Raw genomic sequence first — 19,939 nt, forward strand, 5'->3', positions numbered from 1 at the left:
AACAGGACCTTACTCCCCCTTGTCCGCCCGATGTCAAAGGGAGGGCAGGCCCCCACCCCGCGCTCTGACCTATGGGCTGGTGGAGCCTGCTGGGTGCTGTGTTGGCTGATATCGGTGCAGGTGTCAGCAGCCAGTGCTGGCAGAGCCCAGGCCTGGCCGTGTGGGCTCCTGGATAAAGCTCTGATGAGTTGCCACTGAAGGGATCAGCCTTTGAAATGATGGCCAACAGCAGCTAATGATAAACTAATATCTTGGGCTGGAGGACAAGGAAGGTGGCATTGGTCAGCTGCTCACCCTCCTTCTCAAGAATGTGTCATAAAAGCTTTGCCTCTCCACAGGAGCATCCTCGAAGGTCGGCAGATCCCCCACGGGCACCATGGCCGCCCTGGGCATCACGGTCGCCCTGCTGGTGTGGATGGCCACCCTGCTGCTCATCTCCATCTGGAAGCACATCTACAGCAGCTGGAAACTGCCCCCTGGCCCTTTCCCACTGCCCATCATTGGGAATCTTTTACAACTGGATATTAAGAACATTCCCAAGTCCTTCACCAGGGTAAGAGAAATATTGTTGATTTGAAGGGGGAGAATTCAGAAATTAGATGTAATATGTGTGCATTCAACTCACTCTCAGACAAATTATAATTCAATACCAGCTTGTTGTGAATCAACTGAATTACCAGTTCCACCCAAGAGTGATCATCAAAATGTTAAGCTGCTAATGCAGCTTGGGCATGCTGCTCAGTGGGCACTGCTCACGGCTGGCCCCAGAGGTCCTGCCTGAGCAGTGTCAACTGCCTTGTCGTCAGGTGGCTTGGCCAGCCCAGTGTGGCCGTGGCTGCTGCTGCTTGCCCCTGCTATGCGAGGAGAGACCTGCATTGACACCTGATGCACACTGGCTGGGTGTCAGTCTGCAGCTCTCCTTAGGTGCCAAAGAACAGAGGGAAAGGGAGGTGTTTCACCCTCTACACACACCTCTTACTGCATTTGTTGTGACCAGTGGATGAGCTCATAAATCTAGAAACTAAATGCGTTGATGAATCTATTAAAAGAGTTAACAAAAGAATGTCCCAGGGCGCAGAGCCGCTTTAAAAGGCATTGACGAGCTTCACTCTCCAGGGAGGAAGATGGGCTTGGGGACTGTGGACAGTTCAGATCCAGGGTGTCCAACAGCATCCTAGGGTCCAGGACCTGGACTGGGGACAGCAGACTGGAGGTGGTGGGGGCAGTCACACGGGGAGACCTCGGGGGGACCCGAGGAATCAGCCAGGCCTTCCGAGTTAACTGTGTCTGGGAGGGAGGGGAACGAGGTGCACCCAGGTGCATGCACCAGGATGCACTCCCCATGGAAGAAGCCACCGTGGGAGGCCTCCCCAGGTAGCTCTGGGTTCTCCTGGTCAACAACAGCGGCCTTGGGGATCACGTTGAAGCATGGGCCTCCTCTTGGAGTCGGCACCAGCTCACCCCGTGGCCTGTTTGTCTCCGCAGCTGGCAGAGAGGTTCGGGCCGGTGTTCACCCTGTACCTGGGTTCTCGGCGCGTCGTGGTTGTGCATGGCTACAAGCCCGTGAAGGAGGTCCTGCTTGACTACAAGAATGAGTTTTCTGGCAGAGGAGAAAACCCTGGGTTCCAGGTGCACAAAAACAAAGGTGTGTCCTGCTCGGGGTCGGGGTGCTGGGAGAGATGTTGAGGGAGGCCCAGAAGTGACAGGAACAGCTTGCTAAAGATAGAAAGGTGACGCGATCTGCAGACAAGTCAGGTGAGGATCGTCAGGTGAGGATCCGGTCATTGCTCCGCGTGTGCTGATGAAAGCTACTGTGTGAGCCTTGCACACCAGAGTGGACAAGACCTGGAACATCCACCCACTGACCAGCAAGACAGACTTATTCGTAGAGAAACAGGCCAGAGGGAGGTGCTTCTGCTGTCTGGCCCAGCGGTACCTCCCTCCACAGACCTTTCTGCCTCCCTGGGTCCCCCGTCTCTCCCGGGAGCTGTTTCCACTCACAGCTTCAACCACTCCGGGGTGTGAGGGCTCCATCTACTGAGGTCCCTCACCCATGAATGGCACCTGCCTCTCCATTGAGGGGCCTCTGATGTCCCACCCGGGGCTGTTCTTAGATCAGGAAGAGGGTGCTGAGATGTCCCTGTGACCCCTCTTTCCTCTGCCCCTCCCAGCCCCCAGGCTCCAGACCCAAGAGTTCTCTATGCAGGGGAGGAGGCCTGGAGATCTAACTGGTCTTTATTGGAGTATTTTCCAGAGTCTTGACTTCAGACTCCACCATCTGTGTCTTCTGGGAAGTCCTGGAGCCAGGGTGGGGGACACTGGCTGGTGGGGGTGCCCCTCCTGCCCTCCCAGCTCTGAAGGCTCCTGGCCCCTGCTGTCCTCCGACCTCAGCCGCTCGTCCTTGGCCGCTTGCTCTCTGGTGTTTAAGTGAGATTCTAAAGCAGATTAGGGTGAAACAGTGTCCCTTCTACCCACAAAACTTGGAACCCTCACTTCTTCCTGAGTCAGTTTTGGTGATGAGCTTCTGGAAAGCTCATTCATTTTGTGGAGGATTTCCGAATTGCTGTGCTGACAGTTGTGTGTGGACCTCTTGCCGCATTTTTCCAGCCTGCATTTCTGAGGCATTTGATTGTCTCTCTCAGATACTGTGCTTTTGGTTTTCTTCTTAGGAGCTCCTGAAACCAAATTAAGCACCTAAGCGTTGTCATTTACACAGAGGAGTTTTACTGGAGGAGAGCCCCGGGAGGGCAGGAGTTCTGGAGTCGGAGCTTTATCACGGTCAGGGGCGTCCAGGGAGCCCTGGGGCAAGTCGCGTGCCCCTGAAAGCGGTCAGGCGGAGCCGGCTCCCACACCCTGCAGCGGGGGCACCAGGGGCCTGGCTACCCCCTGCCTGCCCCACGCTGTGGGACGCGCACTGCATGTCCCACATGGCCTAGGGCTGACCCTGCACGTCAACCAGGCATTGGAACCAGGTCTCTGGTCCCCAGGAATAATGACGTGAATGTCCTCGATTACCATAGTGTGGAGCAGTGGCTGCGTATCAGTGTGCTGAGAGGGCCGCCCAACACTTCCGTCAGTCTGCGAGGCTCTGGAAGAGGAGCTTCCCTGCCTCCATTTCTGCCTGTTTGGTCCCAGGCGATGGCGCCTCTCTGGGGTCTGTCTCTTCATCTGCACGCCTCTGTGTCTCACCATCTCTGCCAATGCATCTCTCTTTCTCTTTGTCTCTTCTCACAGTTTTCTGTATCTTCTTTTCTTTCTACACAATTCTCCCCAAAACATTTTTAAACTCCCTTCTTCCCCGCCCCTCCCTCCTCAAACGCCTCCTCTCTTCACCACGCGCTCTTCAGAGCGGTCCCCCAGCCCCTCTCCTTCCTCCCTTCCTCTAGCATCTCAGGCCCTCAGGCCTCGGGGCACAGCCTCTGCCCTATCCTCCAGCCTCCTCAGCACACACTCCCTGATCCCTGCCATCCTTGCTTGTCCACCCCCTGTCCTGGGCCAGCAACGTGGAGGGCCAGAGCCGCCCGAGGCCTGGCCAGGCTGAGGCCGCAGCCAGCCGTGGGCTTGGAATGCCCCTTCCCCAGGTGCCCTCCTGGGCTGCTCTGCTGCCTACTCGGCTTCCACTTGGCCCGTAATACGATGTCCCGCAGGAATCAGTGCCAGGGCACCTGAATACATGACCCTGAGGTCAGTCCTACCTGTACTTTTAACTTGGTGAAGGGTACCTGTAAACGGGCCTCCTCCATGCCCACACACCCATCAGTGGTCATGCTCTCTGTCCACGGGCTTGTCCGCGTGGCTACCTCCTTGGGTCACACACCTCTTCTCCCAGCCCCGCTGGTGCTTCCTCTGCAGGCCAGCCAGGTGTCCTCTTGGGCCTGGCCAGACTTCCTTCAAGAAAGACTGGGGCCATGGCCTTCCTCAGACCTGGACACGCAGGCGGGAAGCAGCTTGAGGGCTTCCCAGCTCTCGAGGTCTGCTGGCTGGAACCTTGGATTTTAGTAAGGACTTGCTGTGAAGCCACGAAGTGCAAGTTGAGGTATCTGCAGCGTGAGGTCAAAAACGACTGAAAGCAGTGTGATGCGGCAGCCTGGGTGGGAGGGGGGTTTTGCAGAGCATGGGTGTGTGTCTCTGTGCGGCCGAGTCCCTCCGCTGCTCACCTGAAACTCTCACAACCGTGCTCACTGGCCATGTTGCTACTCTCCTGTGAAAGCTGCTCAGTTCTGTCCAACTCTTTGTGACCCCGTGAACGGTACAGTCCATCCAGGCCAGAATACTGGAGTGGGTAGCCATTCTCTTCTCCAGGGGATCTTCCCAATACAAGAATCGAACCCAGGTTTTCCATAGTGCAGGCGGATTCTTTACCAGCTGAGCCACATACCCTAATACAAAATGTTTTGGCGTTAAAAAAAAAAAAATCACTGAAAGCAAAATGGCCTCAAAGGAATTAGTCAGCAGGCAGGAAAGAGGCGGGAGGCACTTCTTGGTAGTCAGGCACAGTCCCCCTCTCGTGGGGGGACGCAAGACATAGTGAGGGAAGCAAGGAGGCTATGACTGAGGAGCTTACATGGGCAACAGAGAAAACCAGGCTCCACACCAAAGGCCTCCCTGCAAACCGGAGCGTTGGTCCCTGTGTGGCCAGTGGGCCCCTCAGTGGCCCCTGCAGAGTTGAGCCCATTACTCCTGCCCTTCTCCTGAGAAAAAGGTTTGCGGTAACGGTTCTCCTGCTCCTTCTCCTTAGGGATCATTTTCAACAATGGACCAACCTGGCGGGACACCCGGCGGTTCTCGTTGACCATGCTCCGTGACTTAGGGATGGGCAAACAGGGCAATGAGCAGCGGATCCAGAGGGAGGCCCACTTCCTGCTGGACGTGCTCAGGAAGACCCAGGGTGTGTACAGCCTGGGGCTCACACCCACCCCTCCTTCGACAGTTAGCCCACAGACACCACTTCACAGGTCGGTTTCCTCTCTGATCCTGGGGGTAAGGTGATCGCCGAGGGTGTAGCTGGTGTATCCTGAATCACTGACAAGTAAGGAAAACCCAAGTGGCTCACACTTCCGCCACCTCCCAAGCATTCTCACGGTTCTAGGGTGTCTCCTCACAAGCACTGGAAATGTCCCTCCTGCTGTGCCCACGACAAGCGCCCTCTCAATGCCCCTGTTTTCCAGGCCAGCCCTTTGACCCCACATTTGTCATCGGCTTCGCGCCTTACAATGTCATCTCTGACATCCTCTTCCACAAGCGCTTTGACTATAAAGACAAGACGGCGCTGAGGCTGATGAGTCTGTTCAATGAGAACTTCTACCTGCTCAGTAGCCCCTGGATCCAGGTGACCTGCTGTCCTCGCTCTTGCCTGCTTTGCACCCTTGCTTCAGTTTGATGGTTTATAGCAGGAAAAGGATGAGAAGGGTCACTCGTGTGTGTGTGGACAGACGGGCACACAAGACTAGATAGCATGAACTCTCCTTCTGGAGACTTCCATGGAGCCTGCGGTTCCACCCAGCTAGCCTTGGGACACTTACCGTTTTACTCTTTAAATTGATCCTCACCAGACAGACAGTCCCTCTGCCTATGTGCTCATGTTCCCACCACAGAACTCACACGGCCTCATAGAGTGGTGCCCAAGAAGATACTTTCAGCCAAAATGTTCCAAATAATACAATATTGACAGCCATAAATTTGGGTTTGGAGAAGGTTATCCTGGCATACAAAATGCTATTGCATCCAGAAAAAGATGTGTATAGTAAGGAAATTCTCCCTTCCTCCCTCTTTCCAGCTTTATAATAATTTCTCAGACTACCTACAGTACCTGCCTGGAAGCCATAGAAAGCTACTGAAAAATGTGTCTGAAGTAAAAGATTACGCTCTAGAGAGAACGAAGGATCACCAGAAGTCCCTGGAGCCCAGCTGCCCCCGAGGCTTCCTCGACACCATGCTGATAGAAATGGCAAAGGTGCACTCGCAGTTCGCGGCTTCCGGACCAGGCGGAGCTGAGCGCTTGGCTGTTACGAGATGGGCTTGCAGGGCAGGGGGTGCTTTTTTCAGATTTACGTGATGACTTGCACGGTGGTGTCCACGCCGCCCGCACATCCTGATGCTCTCAGTTTTACACACATGTGCTGGCTTCAGCATGACCTCCACACACATTGACACTCGGCCAGCCTGCCAGGCCATGCTGCACTCTGCTGTCTGTTGAGATCACCAACAAGACGGCTTCTCTTGGGGAAGCTGTCTGGCGGGTGTGGATTGGGGTGAGTGGGACCTTCACGCTGGCTCCCTCCAGCCCATGTTTTTTAACCCCTTCTGATCAATGAATGACTGCGTCTCATCTGGGGAGAGGCCCTCAGCCTTCCTCCTCAGCACTTAACTCCCAAATTGTGCACGACCTCAGGGGGTGCAGGCCTTCCCAACACAACCTCCCTGACATCCTCTTGGGTCCCCACCTAGATCGGCCACACTTCTGTCCCCTTGGCACCACAGGAGGCTCTGGAGCGCCACACCTGGCTTTCCTGGAAGACTTGCTCCAGTTGCCTGAGAGCCTCCTCTATCTGCTGGGCCCCCTCCCACCCCTCTTCCCATTGTAACCTGCTTCCTGGGACTGAAAGGTGCAGCTGTGGGGACAGTAGGAGGCCGAGGGCAGCCCTGCAGGAGCCCCACAGTCAGCCCTGGGCTGCTGGAGGTCGTGGCACAGGGCCAGGCAGGGCCTCAGCCCCCAGGAGGGCCCTTGGTGGCATAGAAGGATCTCCAGTCTCACAGCCAGGTGAGGGTGCAGCCCCTCACAGCCCTTTTCTGGGGGCCTTGGTTCCCTCACTGTGCGACAGAGCTGACGGTTCTGTGCAGGATGGGCCTGAGGAGCAGGCAGGGCGGGCAGGTGCGCCTCTGCTCAGGGACACTGGGTCTCTTTTTCATCCACCTGAAGATGTTCCCTCATTGAGTTCCTATCTCTCATCCACAGGAAAAACACAGTGCGGACCCCATGTACACCTTAGAAAACATCGCTGTGACTGTGGCCGACCTGCTCTTTGCGGGGACGGAGACCACCAGCACCACCCTGCGATACGGGCTCCTGATTCTCATGAAATACCCAGAGGTTGAAGGTAGGACAAGCAACAGGCCAGGGCTCTGGACCTTGTGGCTGCCACATGTGGACGGAGACCCTGCGTCCCTCAGCCTGGAACATTTAAGCTTCAGCTTCCTGTCTGCAAAACAAGGAGTGCCCCTGGGATCCCTGGAGGAATGCTCTGGGGGACGTGTTCTTGTACATGACAGGCACTTGGTACTCAGCCCTCCCACACCCACTGACACACCCAGATTGCAAAAGAAAGTCCAGTGAAGAAACGCTATACTGCCAGAATCCACTCCAGGACATGATCTGTTTATGAGAGAGCGAACATGTGCTCATCACCCTAAGACCCAGCCTTTCAGGAAGAGCTGGGAGGGAGGAGTGGGCAGGGGCAAGACCTCCTGGCTCATCTCACCAGATTGGAAGAGGGAGCACAGGAGGAACCCCAGGTAAAGCACTGCAAGTCTGCCTGCTGCCCTGGGTCCAGCCCTCCTTCCCAGGGCTCCTCCCCAGCCCTCCTCCCCAGGCTCCTCCCCAGCCCTCCTCCCCAGGCTCCTCCCCAGCCCTCCTCCCCGGGGCTCCTCCCCAGCACCTGGACCAGGTGAACTTGGGGTGGGTCAGGCGTGACTTTGGGGGCTGCATGCACAGAGCATCAGGCGTTAGGAACACCCCCTACCCCGGCCCATAGGTGAACAGCACTGCATGTCAGCAGGCTGGTCAGCAGCAGCCCCTAAGGAAAGAGCAGGCAGAGGAGCCACGCCAGTGCTCAGGCCTGGAGCTCCCGCCCTTCCCTGGGCTGGCTCACAGCTGCGGTGGGGGTCCCCACTGCAAGGAGCCCCTCACTACCTCAGCCGGGCCTCTTGCGGACGATAATAATTTGGTCCCTACTGTGTGACAGGTGCGGGTATTAGCTCTTCAATACACTGTGGTCTTGAAGGCTGATGTGAAAGGGCATGAAGTTATTACCTCGGGAACATGGGTATGTGACCCATCCAGGGTCAGACCTGGTCCGTCTGACTCCAAGGTCTTCGCCTTTCTATTGGACAGAAAAGTAAGGGGAAGGAGCCCAGAGTCCACAGAGCAAAGCCCCTCTGGGTCTGGGGCAGTTTTGAAGGAGCTCTGACCATTCTGTACCATTCTGTGTACCATATCCACAGCCTCCAAAATTGTTAATTTATTAATCATGACAAATTTCCAGTACAGAGAAAAAGACAGAAAAGAAATGTGACAGTCATCTATACATCCATTGCCAGATTTAACATGTTAGCATTTTGCAGTACTAACACAGAGCTCTTGGAAAGAAAGATTACAGAGCCAGCTGAGGACCCTCCTCACCTCCCTGGCTTCCCCACACCCCAGACTGCAGCCTCCCTGGAGTGCTGTGTAGCACCCCGCGTAGGGCTTCTTACATTTACCAATTGCTAAGTATTAGTATTTACCATTTACTAAGTAATACCATCTGCATTGTTATATGTGTTGAACTTTTTTTTACTTGGTTAGCATACTGCAGGGAGCTGTGTAGTCCTCTCAACATATCACAAAGGCCCACAGGCAACCTCAAACCTAGCAAGGAAAAGCAACTGCCAAAGGCTGCTGTTGCCTTTGCCAGGAGAAGGGCTTCCAGAGTCCTTCCTCCAAGGCCCCTCAGGAGTGTGACATGCTTGTCTATTTCCATTCTCCATTCGTCCATACTCCGAAGAAGCATGCAACAAGCCAGCCTGGGGTCACAGTTAATAGAGAGCTTTCCTCCTGCTAGAAATCCCCAAGACCCTTTTTTATTCTCTACTCTTGGTGTGATGACAAGCACTGGGCTAGCCATGACCACTGAGAGAACGGAGGCCATGAACAGACAGGTGAAGGCTGTGGACCGCACACAGCCTCACCCAGCTTAGCTCTTACTGCCATGTGTGGATGGATTAGCCAATAACGTGAAGCTCCAGAAGCATCTCCTGGGTCTATGGAGGAGTGCTGAGCCAGCCTGGAGTCATGCATTTATTCCATGCATATCTTGGCAGAGAAACTTCATGAAGAAATTGACAGGGTAATTGGGCCAAGCCGAATCCCTGCAATCAAGGACAGGCTGGACATGCCCTACCTGGATGCGGTGGTGCATGAGATTCAGCGATTCATCGACCTCATTCCCTCCAATCTGCTCCATGAAGCAACCCAGGACACAGTGTTCAGAGGATATGTCATCCCCAAGGTCAGATGTGAGCCTGAGTGCACACCCAGCAGACCAGCTGCCTTCCAGGGAACAGGATGGGACCGAGGACACCCCGTCTCGGCAGGTGTTGCTGAACACTAGGGGCTGGGCCAGCATCCCTACCTGCAGAGTGCCGCTCCCCCAGCAGGCCTGGTGCGGACCTGGTGACCCCAGAAATGAGGCCGTCTGGGAAGGGGGTTCCTCAGGTGGTGGCTGGGGTGGTGGTGTGTCCCAGAGCCAGGAACAGACAACAGTGCCATCCAGCCCTGGATGTGCCACTCAGAGAAGCTACTGGAGCTCTCATCACCATCTAGTCATGACTCCGCGTGCTATCTGCCCTTAGGGAAAAACTTCTCTAGCTGGAAATGTACCATTTGTCTCATGTAAAATTCAACTGGGGGCCCCCAGATGAAAGCCTGTGACATGTTAACTTGACTGACCAAGGCGGCCTGTGTTCCGTCCAGGGCACACCCATAATTCCGACGTTGGACTCTGTCTTGTATGATAGGCAAGAGTTTCCTGAACCAGAGGAGTTTAAGCCAGAGCACTTTCTGAATGAAAGTGGAAAGTTCAAGTACAGTGACCATTTCAAGGCGTTTTCTGCAGGTAAGAAGCACCCAGAGGCAGCACCTTGCGTGGGACTGTCCCTGATACCTACTCTCTGCTCCACACGTGACTGCCTCGCGCCCCTAACCCCAGCCTGACCCAGGCGTGCAGAGGTTAGATGACATCTTGCCACTGGGAGTCCTGAGACTGAGTTGGGGATGAGTCATTTTTCTCCTGAGCTACTTCGTTTAATAGAACTTGGTGCACTCTTTCACAGCTGTATTGCCTGCCTCTCCATAATTTTAAACAAGGGTCACAGCAAAACCTAGTACTCGGTCACCTGGACCCATCACAGGGCCGCCTCCCCTCCCCAGGGAAGGCCTCCCGTCAGTGTGCTGTGAGGGAAGGTCTGTGACCAACTCTGTAACTGTAACTCTTAACGTGAGAGCACTGGCTTCCACGTGGGCCCCCCTTCTTCCCCTAGGATGTCAGGCTGAGCACTGGCAGAGTCGGTTCTCCCGACCTACCGCAGGTTTATGCAGTTGAGAGCTGGTGGTTGAGGCCCTGATCCTCCTACACTGGAATCCGCTCTGGGCTCCCGTTCAGTGGGTAGATGGGCCCCGTTCTGCTTCGGTGCTGTGACTCATGGCCTCCTCCCACCCCCCCTCCCCCTGCTCCCTGGCCTGGGGCAGAGTCTTAGTGTCGTTGTCGCCTCCAGGAAAGCGGGTGTGTGTTGGAGAAGGCCTGGCTCGCATGGAACTGTTCCTGTTCTTGGCCGCCATCCTGCAGCACTTTAACCTGAAGTCACTTGTTGACCCCAAGGATATCAACCTCAGCCCCATTGCAATTGGGTTTGGCAAGATCCCGCCCCATTACAAACTCTGTCTCATTCCCCGCTCAGAAGTGTGAGGCGCAAACGCCCTGAAACCCTGGGCTCCCCTGCATCCCCTCTGCGAGGACTCTGCGAGCTCAGGCTCCGGAGGGAACCAGCCGGGCCAGAGACAGTGCTTTCCAGCCCACGTTCCTGAGACAGAGTTTGAAAGCAAAGTGCGAAAAGATTGTGTCAAACTAATTAAACTAATTAGAGCAAACTATGACTTGGCTCGTGTTGGAGTTCCTAGAAATCATGATAAGTAAGAACATGTCAGTGTAGTTTAAAGTGAACTTCTGAAAAAATAGAGCTACCCAGTCATCAGAGTCAGTATGTCTTATAAACGAGTCACAAAGAGGAAAACAGACGTTATTTTGTTGTTCAGAAAAAATAAAACTAATATCGCTTTGGCTATCTTCCCTAGGATATGAAGTTCTTCCTTCAGGCTCACTAGTAGCATCATCCTGTGCTATATTTTAAGACTGCAATATATCTGAAGAGTCATCATAGACATCTGATGTTATCTCTTAGTGTTAAAGTCTGACTCTGTGCCTGCAAGGGGAAGTTCTCAGCATGTAGAGACTCTAGCGTGGAATGAGGCAGAAACTTGGAAATCTTTAACCAGCTCCATAACCTGAATCTCAGAAGAATCTGTGAAACAGAAGAATAATTTTGGACAAGAACGCTGTCCCCATCCACCGGGCACACACCAGGAAAACCACCGTATGCCCAGCCCTCCTGCCTTGACTTCCCTGTCAGTAAAAGGGGTGTGAGAGCAGCCCCTCCAGGGCAGAGATGTGAGGGCTGAGCGGGTGTCATGCAGAGCTTTAGAATGTGCAGTACCTGAGTCCCATGTGTGTCCCAGGTTCCTTAGTAAAGTGAGTCAGCCCAGCAGTGCAGCCTCTTCCCGTCTCTCACTGACCCTCCTGCTTCTCACGTAGGAGGATCCTGTGATAACATCGTGGCCACGTAGGTAACCCAGGACTGTCTCCTGTTCTCAGGGTCCTTACACTAATCCATTACATATTCAAAGTTCCACCTTCCATGTGAGGTAGCTTACATATAGCTTAGAAGAAAGTGGTGTCATGTCCCAAGCAAACCCAAAATCTAGCAGAGCAAATTACAAGATCTGAAAGCCTGAGGATCCCTTTTGGCTTGAAGCTCTGCCTGCTGAAGCCAGTGGGGCAGAGGTCCTACCCTTGATTCTCTGCTGGGCAGGTGTCATGCCCCTAGATCTTTGTCAGACAGCCCTGGCTCCACCAGTTCAGACAGGAACAGTCTATCTTGTTGGAAGCAAGTCAAAGATTCCCATTTTTGAAACCAAGGAATTGGCCCTGATGATCTGAGTCACTTTTGGGGTCATGCATCACTTGTCTAAAAGCATAACACACTTCACAGCTGAATAGCTCTATCATCTCATCCTGTAAAATCCGCGAAGTCCAACAGCATATATTGGTTGCTTTCCATCTTCACTCCAAACTGGCAGTTTTCCTGCTGAGGTAGCTGATTAATTCCCAGTTCACACCCAATACTAATTTCCTTATCCAAGGGACACTGAGTCACACCCTTGATCTTCTCTTCCAAACATGAATACATTTTTTTCAATCAGTTCAGTTCAGTCTATCAGACGTGTCTGACTCTCTGACCCCAGCACACCTGGACTGCAGCACACCAGGGCTCCCTGTCCATCACCAACTCTCGGAGCTTGTTCAAACTCATGTCCAAAAGCCGGCGATGCCATCCAACCATCTCATCCTCTGTTGTCCCCTCCTCATCCTGCCTTGAATCTTTCCCAGCATCACGGTCTTAACAAATGAGTCAGTTCTTTGTATCAGGTGGCCAAAGTATTGGAGTTTCAGCTTCAACATCAGTCCTTCCAGTGAATATTCAAGACTGGTTTCCTTTAGGATGGACTGGCTTGACCTTCTTGCAGTCCGAGGGGCTCTCAAGAGTCTTCTCCAGCACAGAAGCATCAGTTCTTTGGTGGTCAGCTTTCTCTATGGCCCAAACCTCACATCTTTACATGATACTGGAAAAATCATAGTTTTGACTAGAGGGACATTTCTCAGAAAAGTAATGTCTCTGCTTTTTAATATGCTGTCTAGGTTTGTCATAGCTTTTCTTCCAAGGAGTAAGCGTCTTTTAATTTCATGGCTGCAGTCACCGTCTGCAGTGATTTTGGAGCCCAGAAAAATAAAGTCTGACACTGTTTCCCCATCTATTTGCCATGAAGTGATGGGATGTCATGATCTTAGTTTTTTGAACATTGAGTTTGAAGTCAGATTTTTCACTCTCTTCTTTCATTTTCATCAAGAGGCTCTTCAGTTCCTCTTCACATTCTGCCATAAGGGTGGTGTCATTTGCATATCTGAGGTTATTGATATTTCTCCCGACAATCTTGATTCCAGCTTATGCTTCATCCAGTCCTGCATTTCACATGATGTACTCTGCACAGAAGTCAAATAAGCAGGGTGACAATACACAGCCTTGATGTACTACTTTCCCGATTTGGGATCAGTCTGTTGTTCTATGTCCAGTTTTAACTGTTGCTTCTTGACCTGCATACAGATTTCTCAGGAGGCAGGTAAGGTGGTCTGGTATTCCCATCTCTTGAAGAATCTTCCGCAGTTTTTTGTGACCCACAAGGTCAAAGGCTTTGGCATAGTCAATAAAGCAGAAGTCGATGTTTGTCTGGAACTCTCTTGGTTTTTCGATGATCCAGCAAATGTTGGCAACTTGATCTCTGGTTCCTCTGCTTTTTCTCGGTTCACATACTGTTGAAGCCTCGCTTGGAGAATTTTGAACATTACTTTGCTAGCGTGTGAAAGTGAAAGTTGCTCAGTCATGTCCAACTCTTTGCGACCCCGTGGACTGTACAGTCCATGGAATTCTTTAGGCCAGAATACTGGAGTGGGTAGCCTTTCCTTTCTCCAAGGGATCTTTCCAACCCAGGGATCAAACTCAGGTCTCCTGCACTGCAGGCAGATTCTTTACCAGCTGAGCCACAAGGGAAGCCCATTGCAAGCGTGTGAGATGAATGCAATTGTGTGCTAGTTTGAACATCCTTTGGGAATGCCTTTTTTTGGTGATTGGAATGACAACTGATCTTTTCCACTGTTGAGTTTTCCAAGTTTACTGGAATATTGAGTGCAGCACTTTAGCAGCAGCCTCTTTTAGGATTTGAAATAGCTCAGCTTGAATTCCATCACCTCCACTAGCTTTGTTAGTAGTGATACTTCCTAAGACCCACTTGACTTCGCATTATAGGATGTCTGGCTCTAGGTGAGTGATCACATCATTGTGGTTATCTGGGTTATTAAGATCTTTTTTTGTATAGTTTTTCTGTGTATTCATGCCACCTCTTCTTACTGTCTTCTGCTTCTGTTAGGTCCATACCATTTCTGTCCTTTATCGAGCCCATCTTTGCATGAAATGTTCCCTTGGTATCTCTAATTTTCTTGAAGAGATCTCTAGTCTTTCCCATTCTCTTGTTTTCCTCTATACCTTTGCACTGATCATTGAGGAAGGCTTCTTATCTTCCCTTGCTGTTCTTTGGAACTCTGCATTCAAATGGGTATATCTTTCCTTTTCTCCTTTGCTTTTCACTTCCCTTCTTTTCACAGCTATTTGTAAGGCTTCCTCAGACAGCCATTTTGCCTTTTTGCATTTCTTTTTCTTGGGTGGGGTTGGTCTTGATGACTTCCTCCTGTACAATGTCACAACCTATGTCCATAGTCCTTCAGACACTCTGTCTATCAGATCTAATGCCTTGAATCTATTTGTCACTTCCACTGTGTAATTATAAGAGATTTGATTTAGGTCGTACCTGAATGGTCTAGTGGTTTTCCTTACTTTCTTCAATTTAAGTCTGAATTTTGCAATAAAGAGTTCGTGATCTGGGCCACAGTCAGCTCCTGGTCTTGTTTTTGTTGACTGTGTAGAGCTTCTCCATCTTTGGCTGCAAAGATTATAATCAATCTGATTTCTATATTGACCATCTGGTGATGTCCATGTGTAGAGTCTTCTCTTGTGTCATTGGAGCAGGGTGTTTGCTATGACCAGCGCATTCTCTTGGCAAAACTCTGTTGGCCTTTGCCCTGCTTCATTTTGTACTCCAAGGCCAAACTTGCCTATTACTCCAGGTATGTCTTGACTTCCTACTTTTGCATTCCAGTCCCCTATGAGGAAAAGGACTTCTTTATTAATGTTATTTCTAGAAGGTCTTGTAGGTCCTCATAGAGCTATTCAACTTTAGCTTCTTTGGCATTACTGATTGGGGCATAGACTTGGGTTGCTATGATACTGGGTGGTTTGCCTTGGAAATGAACAGAGATCGTTCTGTCATCTTTGACATTGCACCCAAGTGCTGCATTTCCAACTCTTTGATTGACTCGGAGGCCTACTCCATTTCTTCCAAGAGAGTCTTGCCCATAGTAGTAGATACAATGGTCATCTGAGTTAAAGTCACCCATCTCAGTCCATTTTAGTTCACTGATTCCTAAAATGTTAATGTTCACTCTTGCCATTTCCTGTTTGACCATTCCCAATTTACCTTGATTTGTGGACCTAACATTCCAGGTTCCTATACAATATTGTTCTTTACAGCATCGGACTTTAATTCCATCACCAGTCACATCCACAACTGGGCGTTGTTTTCACTGTGGCTTTGTTCTTTCTGAAGTTATTTCTCCATTCTTCTCCAGTAGCATACTACTGACTGGGGAGTTCATCCTTCAGGGTCCTATCTTTTTGCCTTTTCATACTGTTCATGGGGTTCTCAAGGCAAGAACACTGAAGTGGTTTGTCATTCCCTTTTCCAGTGGACCACGTTTTGTCAAAACTCTCTACCGTGACCCATCTATCTTGGGTGGCCCTACATGGCATGGCTCATAGTGTCATTGAGTTAGAGAAGGTTGTGGTCCATGTGGTCAATTTGGTTAGTTTTCTGTGATTGTGGTTTTCATTCTGTCTGCCCTCTAGGCTGAGACCCTCCCAAATATCCAAGTTCTTGCTCCTTCTTGTTCAGTAGCCCTGCCTTCAAGTCGCTCCTCTCCTCGCATTCCTTGACGAGCAACTCGAAGGGGCCGGTTTGCGCCATTGGTGCCGTGAAATGTGACCAGCGAATATGCTGCTGTTTCCAGCCACCACGTCTTGTTCGCCCTACACTATGTATCCAGTTTCATTTTTAAACTATTTGAACAGTTCTGCCTCCCACAAAGACTGCACCTTGAACACAGTTAGGCCAAGTTCTTTAGCAGTTTATTACAAGTATCACCTTTCCTCCATTGTCCAATAAACTTTGCCTCATGTCCTTCCAAGACCTTTTCAATACAGTCTTTATCACTCGTACATCTGGCAATATTTTGTACACGAATATGAAAAACGCTCTAAGAAGTGAAAGTTTTCTCTACGACTCTCCCCTCCATTCTGAGCTGTTACCAGAATTACTTCTAAAAGCCCCATCACAGGGACCATGTGTACCTCCCCCAAATTCATTTGTGGAAGCCCTAGCCCCCAGTGTGGCAGTATCAAGAGTTTCGACCTTTGCGAGCTGATTAGGTCAGAGTTCTCCTGACTGGGATTAACGTCCTTATGGAAGAGACCCCACATAGCTGCCTTTCCCCTTGCCGTGGGAGGACACACTGAAACTGCCTTTAGCGAGGAAGCAGGCTCTCTCCAGACACTGAATCTGCTGGCACCTCGATCTTGGACTACGCAAGCTCCAGAACTGTGAGAAACAGATGTCTATTGTTGATGTTCCCAACCTGGGAAGGGCCGGCTTGCACTTTGCATGGAGTGTTGCATGGCCAGGAAAAGGTTCACTGTGGACTGCTGGGTGCCCACATCTGGAGGCTTTGTGACCTGGGAGTGGAGTTCAAGGTGTTGACAAGGCTGGGTCTGGCCTGAGGACCGAGCGAGTGAGCATGGGAAGCCTGCAGGCCACGTTCACTGTCCAACTCTGTCTGGCAATGTTGTGAACCTCTATGACATTGAAAGAGCTTCCCTGCTGACTCAGATGGTAAAGAGTCTTCCTGCAATGCAGGAGGCCAGGGTTTGATCCCGGGGTCGGGAAGATCCCCTGGAGAAGGAAATGGCAGCCCACTCCAGTACTCTGGCCTGGAGAACGCCACGGACAGAAGAGCCTGGCGGGCCCCAGCCTGTAGAGTCGCAGAGTCGGACACGACTGCGCGGCTGACGCTTCACTCCACATCCTGGACATCCGGTTTGCTCATCTGTAGCGGGAGCGCCTTTAAGGACTAATGGACTAACGAGTTGCACCCGGCTTCCCAGAGACGCCAATGTGAAGTGCAGGCAGAGTCTCACTGTGTGGCAGTTGCTTGTGGGGTCTCTTCAGCAGGTGAAGTATCAGGTCCCCTAATGTGCTGTGTAGCCTGCTGAACACTCCAGGTTTCATGTACAGTGACACAGGACCCAGTTTTCAAGAACTGTGAGTTCCAGGAGGGAATCACTGGGCTCTGGATGGCCGTTCTGTTTTCTAGGAATAAGGTAGCTATTAGGAAGCATGAAGGGGAGGTGCCCTACGAACAGATTTCTATTGGAAAGACAGCCCTACGGTCTGAACCCTCTCATTAGTGCTTTAGAGCAGAGGCAGAAAAGCCACAAAAAGGAGAAGATACTAGCTTTGCATAGCCAATAAATTACCATTGCTTCTGCCCAGAGTGAAGGAGATTTGGGTAATAATGGAAGGTCTGGAGGCTTCCCAGGTGGCTCAGTGGTAAAGAATCCACCTGCCAATGAAGGAGACACAGAAGATGCAGGTTTGTTCACTGGGTGGGGAAGATCCGCAGGAGGAGGAAACGGCAACCCACAAGTATTATTGCTTGAAAACTCCCATGGACAGAGGAGCCCGGTGAGCTACAGTCCACAGGGTCACAAAGAGTAGGGCATGACCGAGCGACTGAGCATGCACGCAGGCAGGGAAGGACTGGACCGGTTTTCAGAAGGAGACCTGAACTGGGCTGAGAGGGGTTGTTGTTCAGTTGCTAAGTCGTGTCCAACTCTTTGAGACCCCATGGACTGTAACCCACCAGCCTCCTCTGTCCATGGAATTTCCAGGCAAGAATACTGAAGTGACTGCCATCTCTTTCTCCAAGGGCTCGTCCCCACCCAGGGAACAAACCTGCATCTTCTGTGTCTCCTGCACTGGCAGGCAGATTCTTTACCACTGGGCTTGGCAAAGGCTAAGGAAATGTTACTCACTGGAGAGATCTTGAGAATGTGGTCTGGGATGGAGGGATAACCTGTCACAGCTGAAAGAGTCTGTCTACAGCGCCCCCTAAATGTCCCCACTCCGTCATTGTGCACGCATCGTCTCTGTGATCTGAATACTCTCACACTGTTATACCCTCAACTCTGATATCCAGGGGTACGGTGATGCTCTCTCTTCCTGGTAGTTCTTTCTGTTCAGGAATGGTTTGTCAGGGTACTTCTGCCGTATAAAAAAGATTGGGGAGTGAACGGGGTTGGGGTAGGGGTTCAGTTCAGTTCAGTTGCCCAGTCATATCTGACTCTTTGCGACCCCATGAACTGCAGCACGCCAGGCCTCCCTGTCCATCATCAACTCCTGGAGTTCACTCAAACTCATGTCCATCGAGTCGGTGATGCCATCCAGCCATCTCATCCTCTGTCGTCCCCTTCTCCTGCCCCCAATTCCTCTCAGCATCAGAGTCTTTTCCAATGAGTCAACACTTCGCATGAAGTGGCCAAAGTATTGGAGTTTTAGCTTTAGCATCCGTCCTTCCAAAGAATACCCAGGACTGATCTCCTTTAGAATGGACTTGTGGATCTCCTTGCAAGGGGAGTCTCCTTGCAAGGGACTCTCAAGAGTCTTCTCCAAGGTAGGGGTGGGGAGAGAAAAAAAGGATTTGAAGCCATGCGTGATTGGCTAGGCTCATGTGATTTTTTGTATACATCAGATATCTTGACTTTTGGATATTATCCAATCTGCCACCATGAAGCCAAAGCACATGTTTATTTTGACATTTTTGAGAAATGCAACCAACTTAGGACAGGAAAGAATCTGCTTGCAATGCAGGAGACCTAGGTTTGATCCCTGGTCAGAAAGATGCCCCAGAGAAGGGCATGGCAACCCACTCCAGTATTTTTGCCTGGAGAATTCCACAGACAGAGGAGCCTGATGGGTCTCAAAGAGTGGGACACGATTGAGCGACTAACATTTTCACTTTTAAGAACAAATAAATTCTAGAAGACCTTGCTTTAAATATGCTTACCCTTTTTTGCAAATGCTTTCTGTGGACGAAGTGGGCTCTAAGGGCTAGTAACATGTTTCCCATTTAACATCTGTTCTTGATAATCATAAATTCTACAGCACAATAACAGAAGCCTATTTTCAAACAAACTAGGAAAATTATTTTTCCTATTAGAGTGAATCACTCTTCATTCTAATTGGCTCCAAACTGATTTTTCAGAACGTAAATAAAACATAGCATATACCCCCATAGAAATAATAGACTCATGATGTAAAAAAGGTGAAAATTTGAAACATAGTTTTCTGGTCTGTTCACAGCTGATTTGTAAAATTCATGTGGTTTCTTCATTGCAACAACCTTATTGAGATCCATCCAAGTAACATTTGTTTTCCTTTCAGAAGTTCTACTTATGGTTATGAAGTCCTATTGATCATATTCAGCATGTAATATAAGACTTCCTTCTCTGCATAATTTTGTTAAAAACATTGAGTTTGGGGTCTAGACATATCATTTAGATTTTGCTCAGTAATGAATCAACACAAGTTTACTGACTTAAAAAATAAAAAATAATTTTAAAAATTTGTTACAAGTTCTGTGGTTCAGCATTTTGTTTTGTTTTGCCTTTTTTAAAATTAATTTTTATTGGCGTGTAGTTGATTTACAATGTTCTGTTAGTTTCTGCTGTACAGCAAAGTGAATCAGTTATGCAGATATCCACTCTTTTAGAATCTGTTCCCATACAGACTATTGAGTAGAGTTCCCTGTTATGTACAATAGGTTCTTATTAGTTATTTACTTTATGTATCAGTTCAGTTCAGTTCAGTCGCTCAGTCATGTCCGAATCTTTGTGACCCCATGAATCGCAACACGCCAGGCCTCCCTGTCCGTCACCAACTCCTGGAGTTCACGCAGACTCATGTCCATCGAGTCCGTGATGCCATCCAGCCATCTCATCCTCTGTCGTCCCCTTCTCCTCCTGCCCCCAATCCCTCCCAGCATCAGTCTTTTCCAATGAGTCAGCTCTT

General features: G+C 50.6%; 1 protein-coding gene across 1 annotated transcript; it reads left to right on the forward strand.

Moving 5' to 3' along the window:
- The first annotated feature begins 376 nt into the window (after positions 1-376).
- Positions 377-10,721, forward strand: LOC128067945 (cytochrome P450 2E1). The gene is made up of 9 exons (XM_052661079.1): positions 377-553; positions 1,486-1,645; positions 4,739-4,888; positions 5,169-5,329; positions 5,777-5,953; positions 6,956-7,097; positions 9,079-9,266; positions 9,731-9,872; positions 10,531-10,721. Exons 1-9 carry the CDS (start codon positions 377-379, stop codon positions 10,719-10,721), a joined length of 1,488 nt encoding a protein of 495 aa, XP_052517039.1.
- Positions 10,722-19,939: the final 9,218 nt, after the last annotated feature.

Source organism: Budorcas taxicolor, chromosome 23, assembly GCF_023091745.1.
Source record: "Budorcas taxicolor isolate Tak-1 chromosome 23, Takin1.1, whole genome shotgun sequence".
Lineage (NCBI taxonomy): Eukaryota > Metazoa > Chordata > Mammalia > Artiodactyla > Bovidae > Budorcas > Budorcas taxicolor.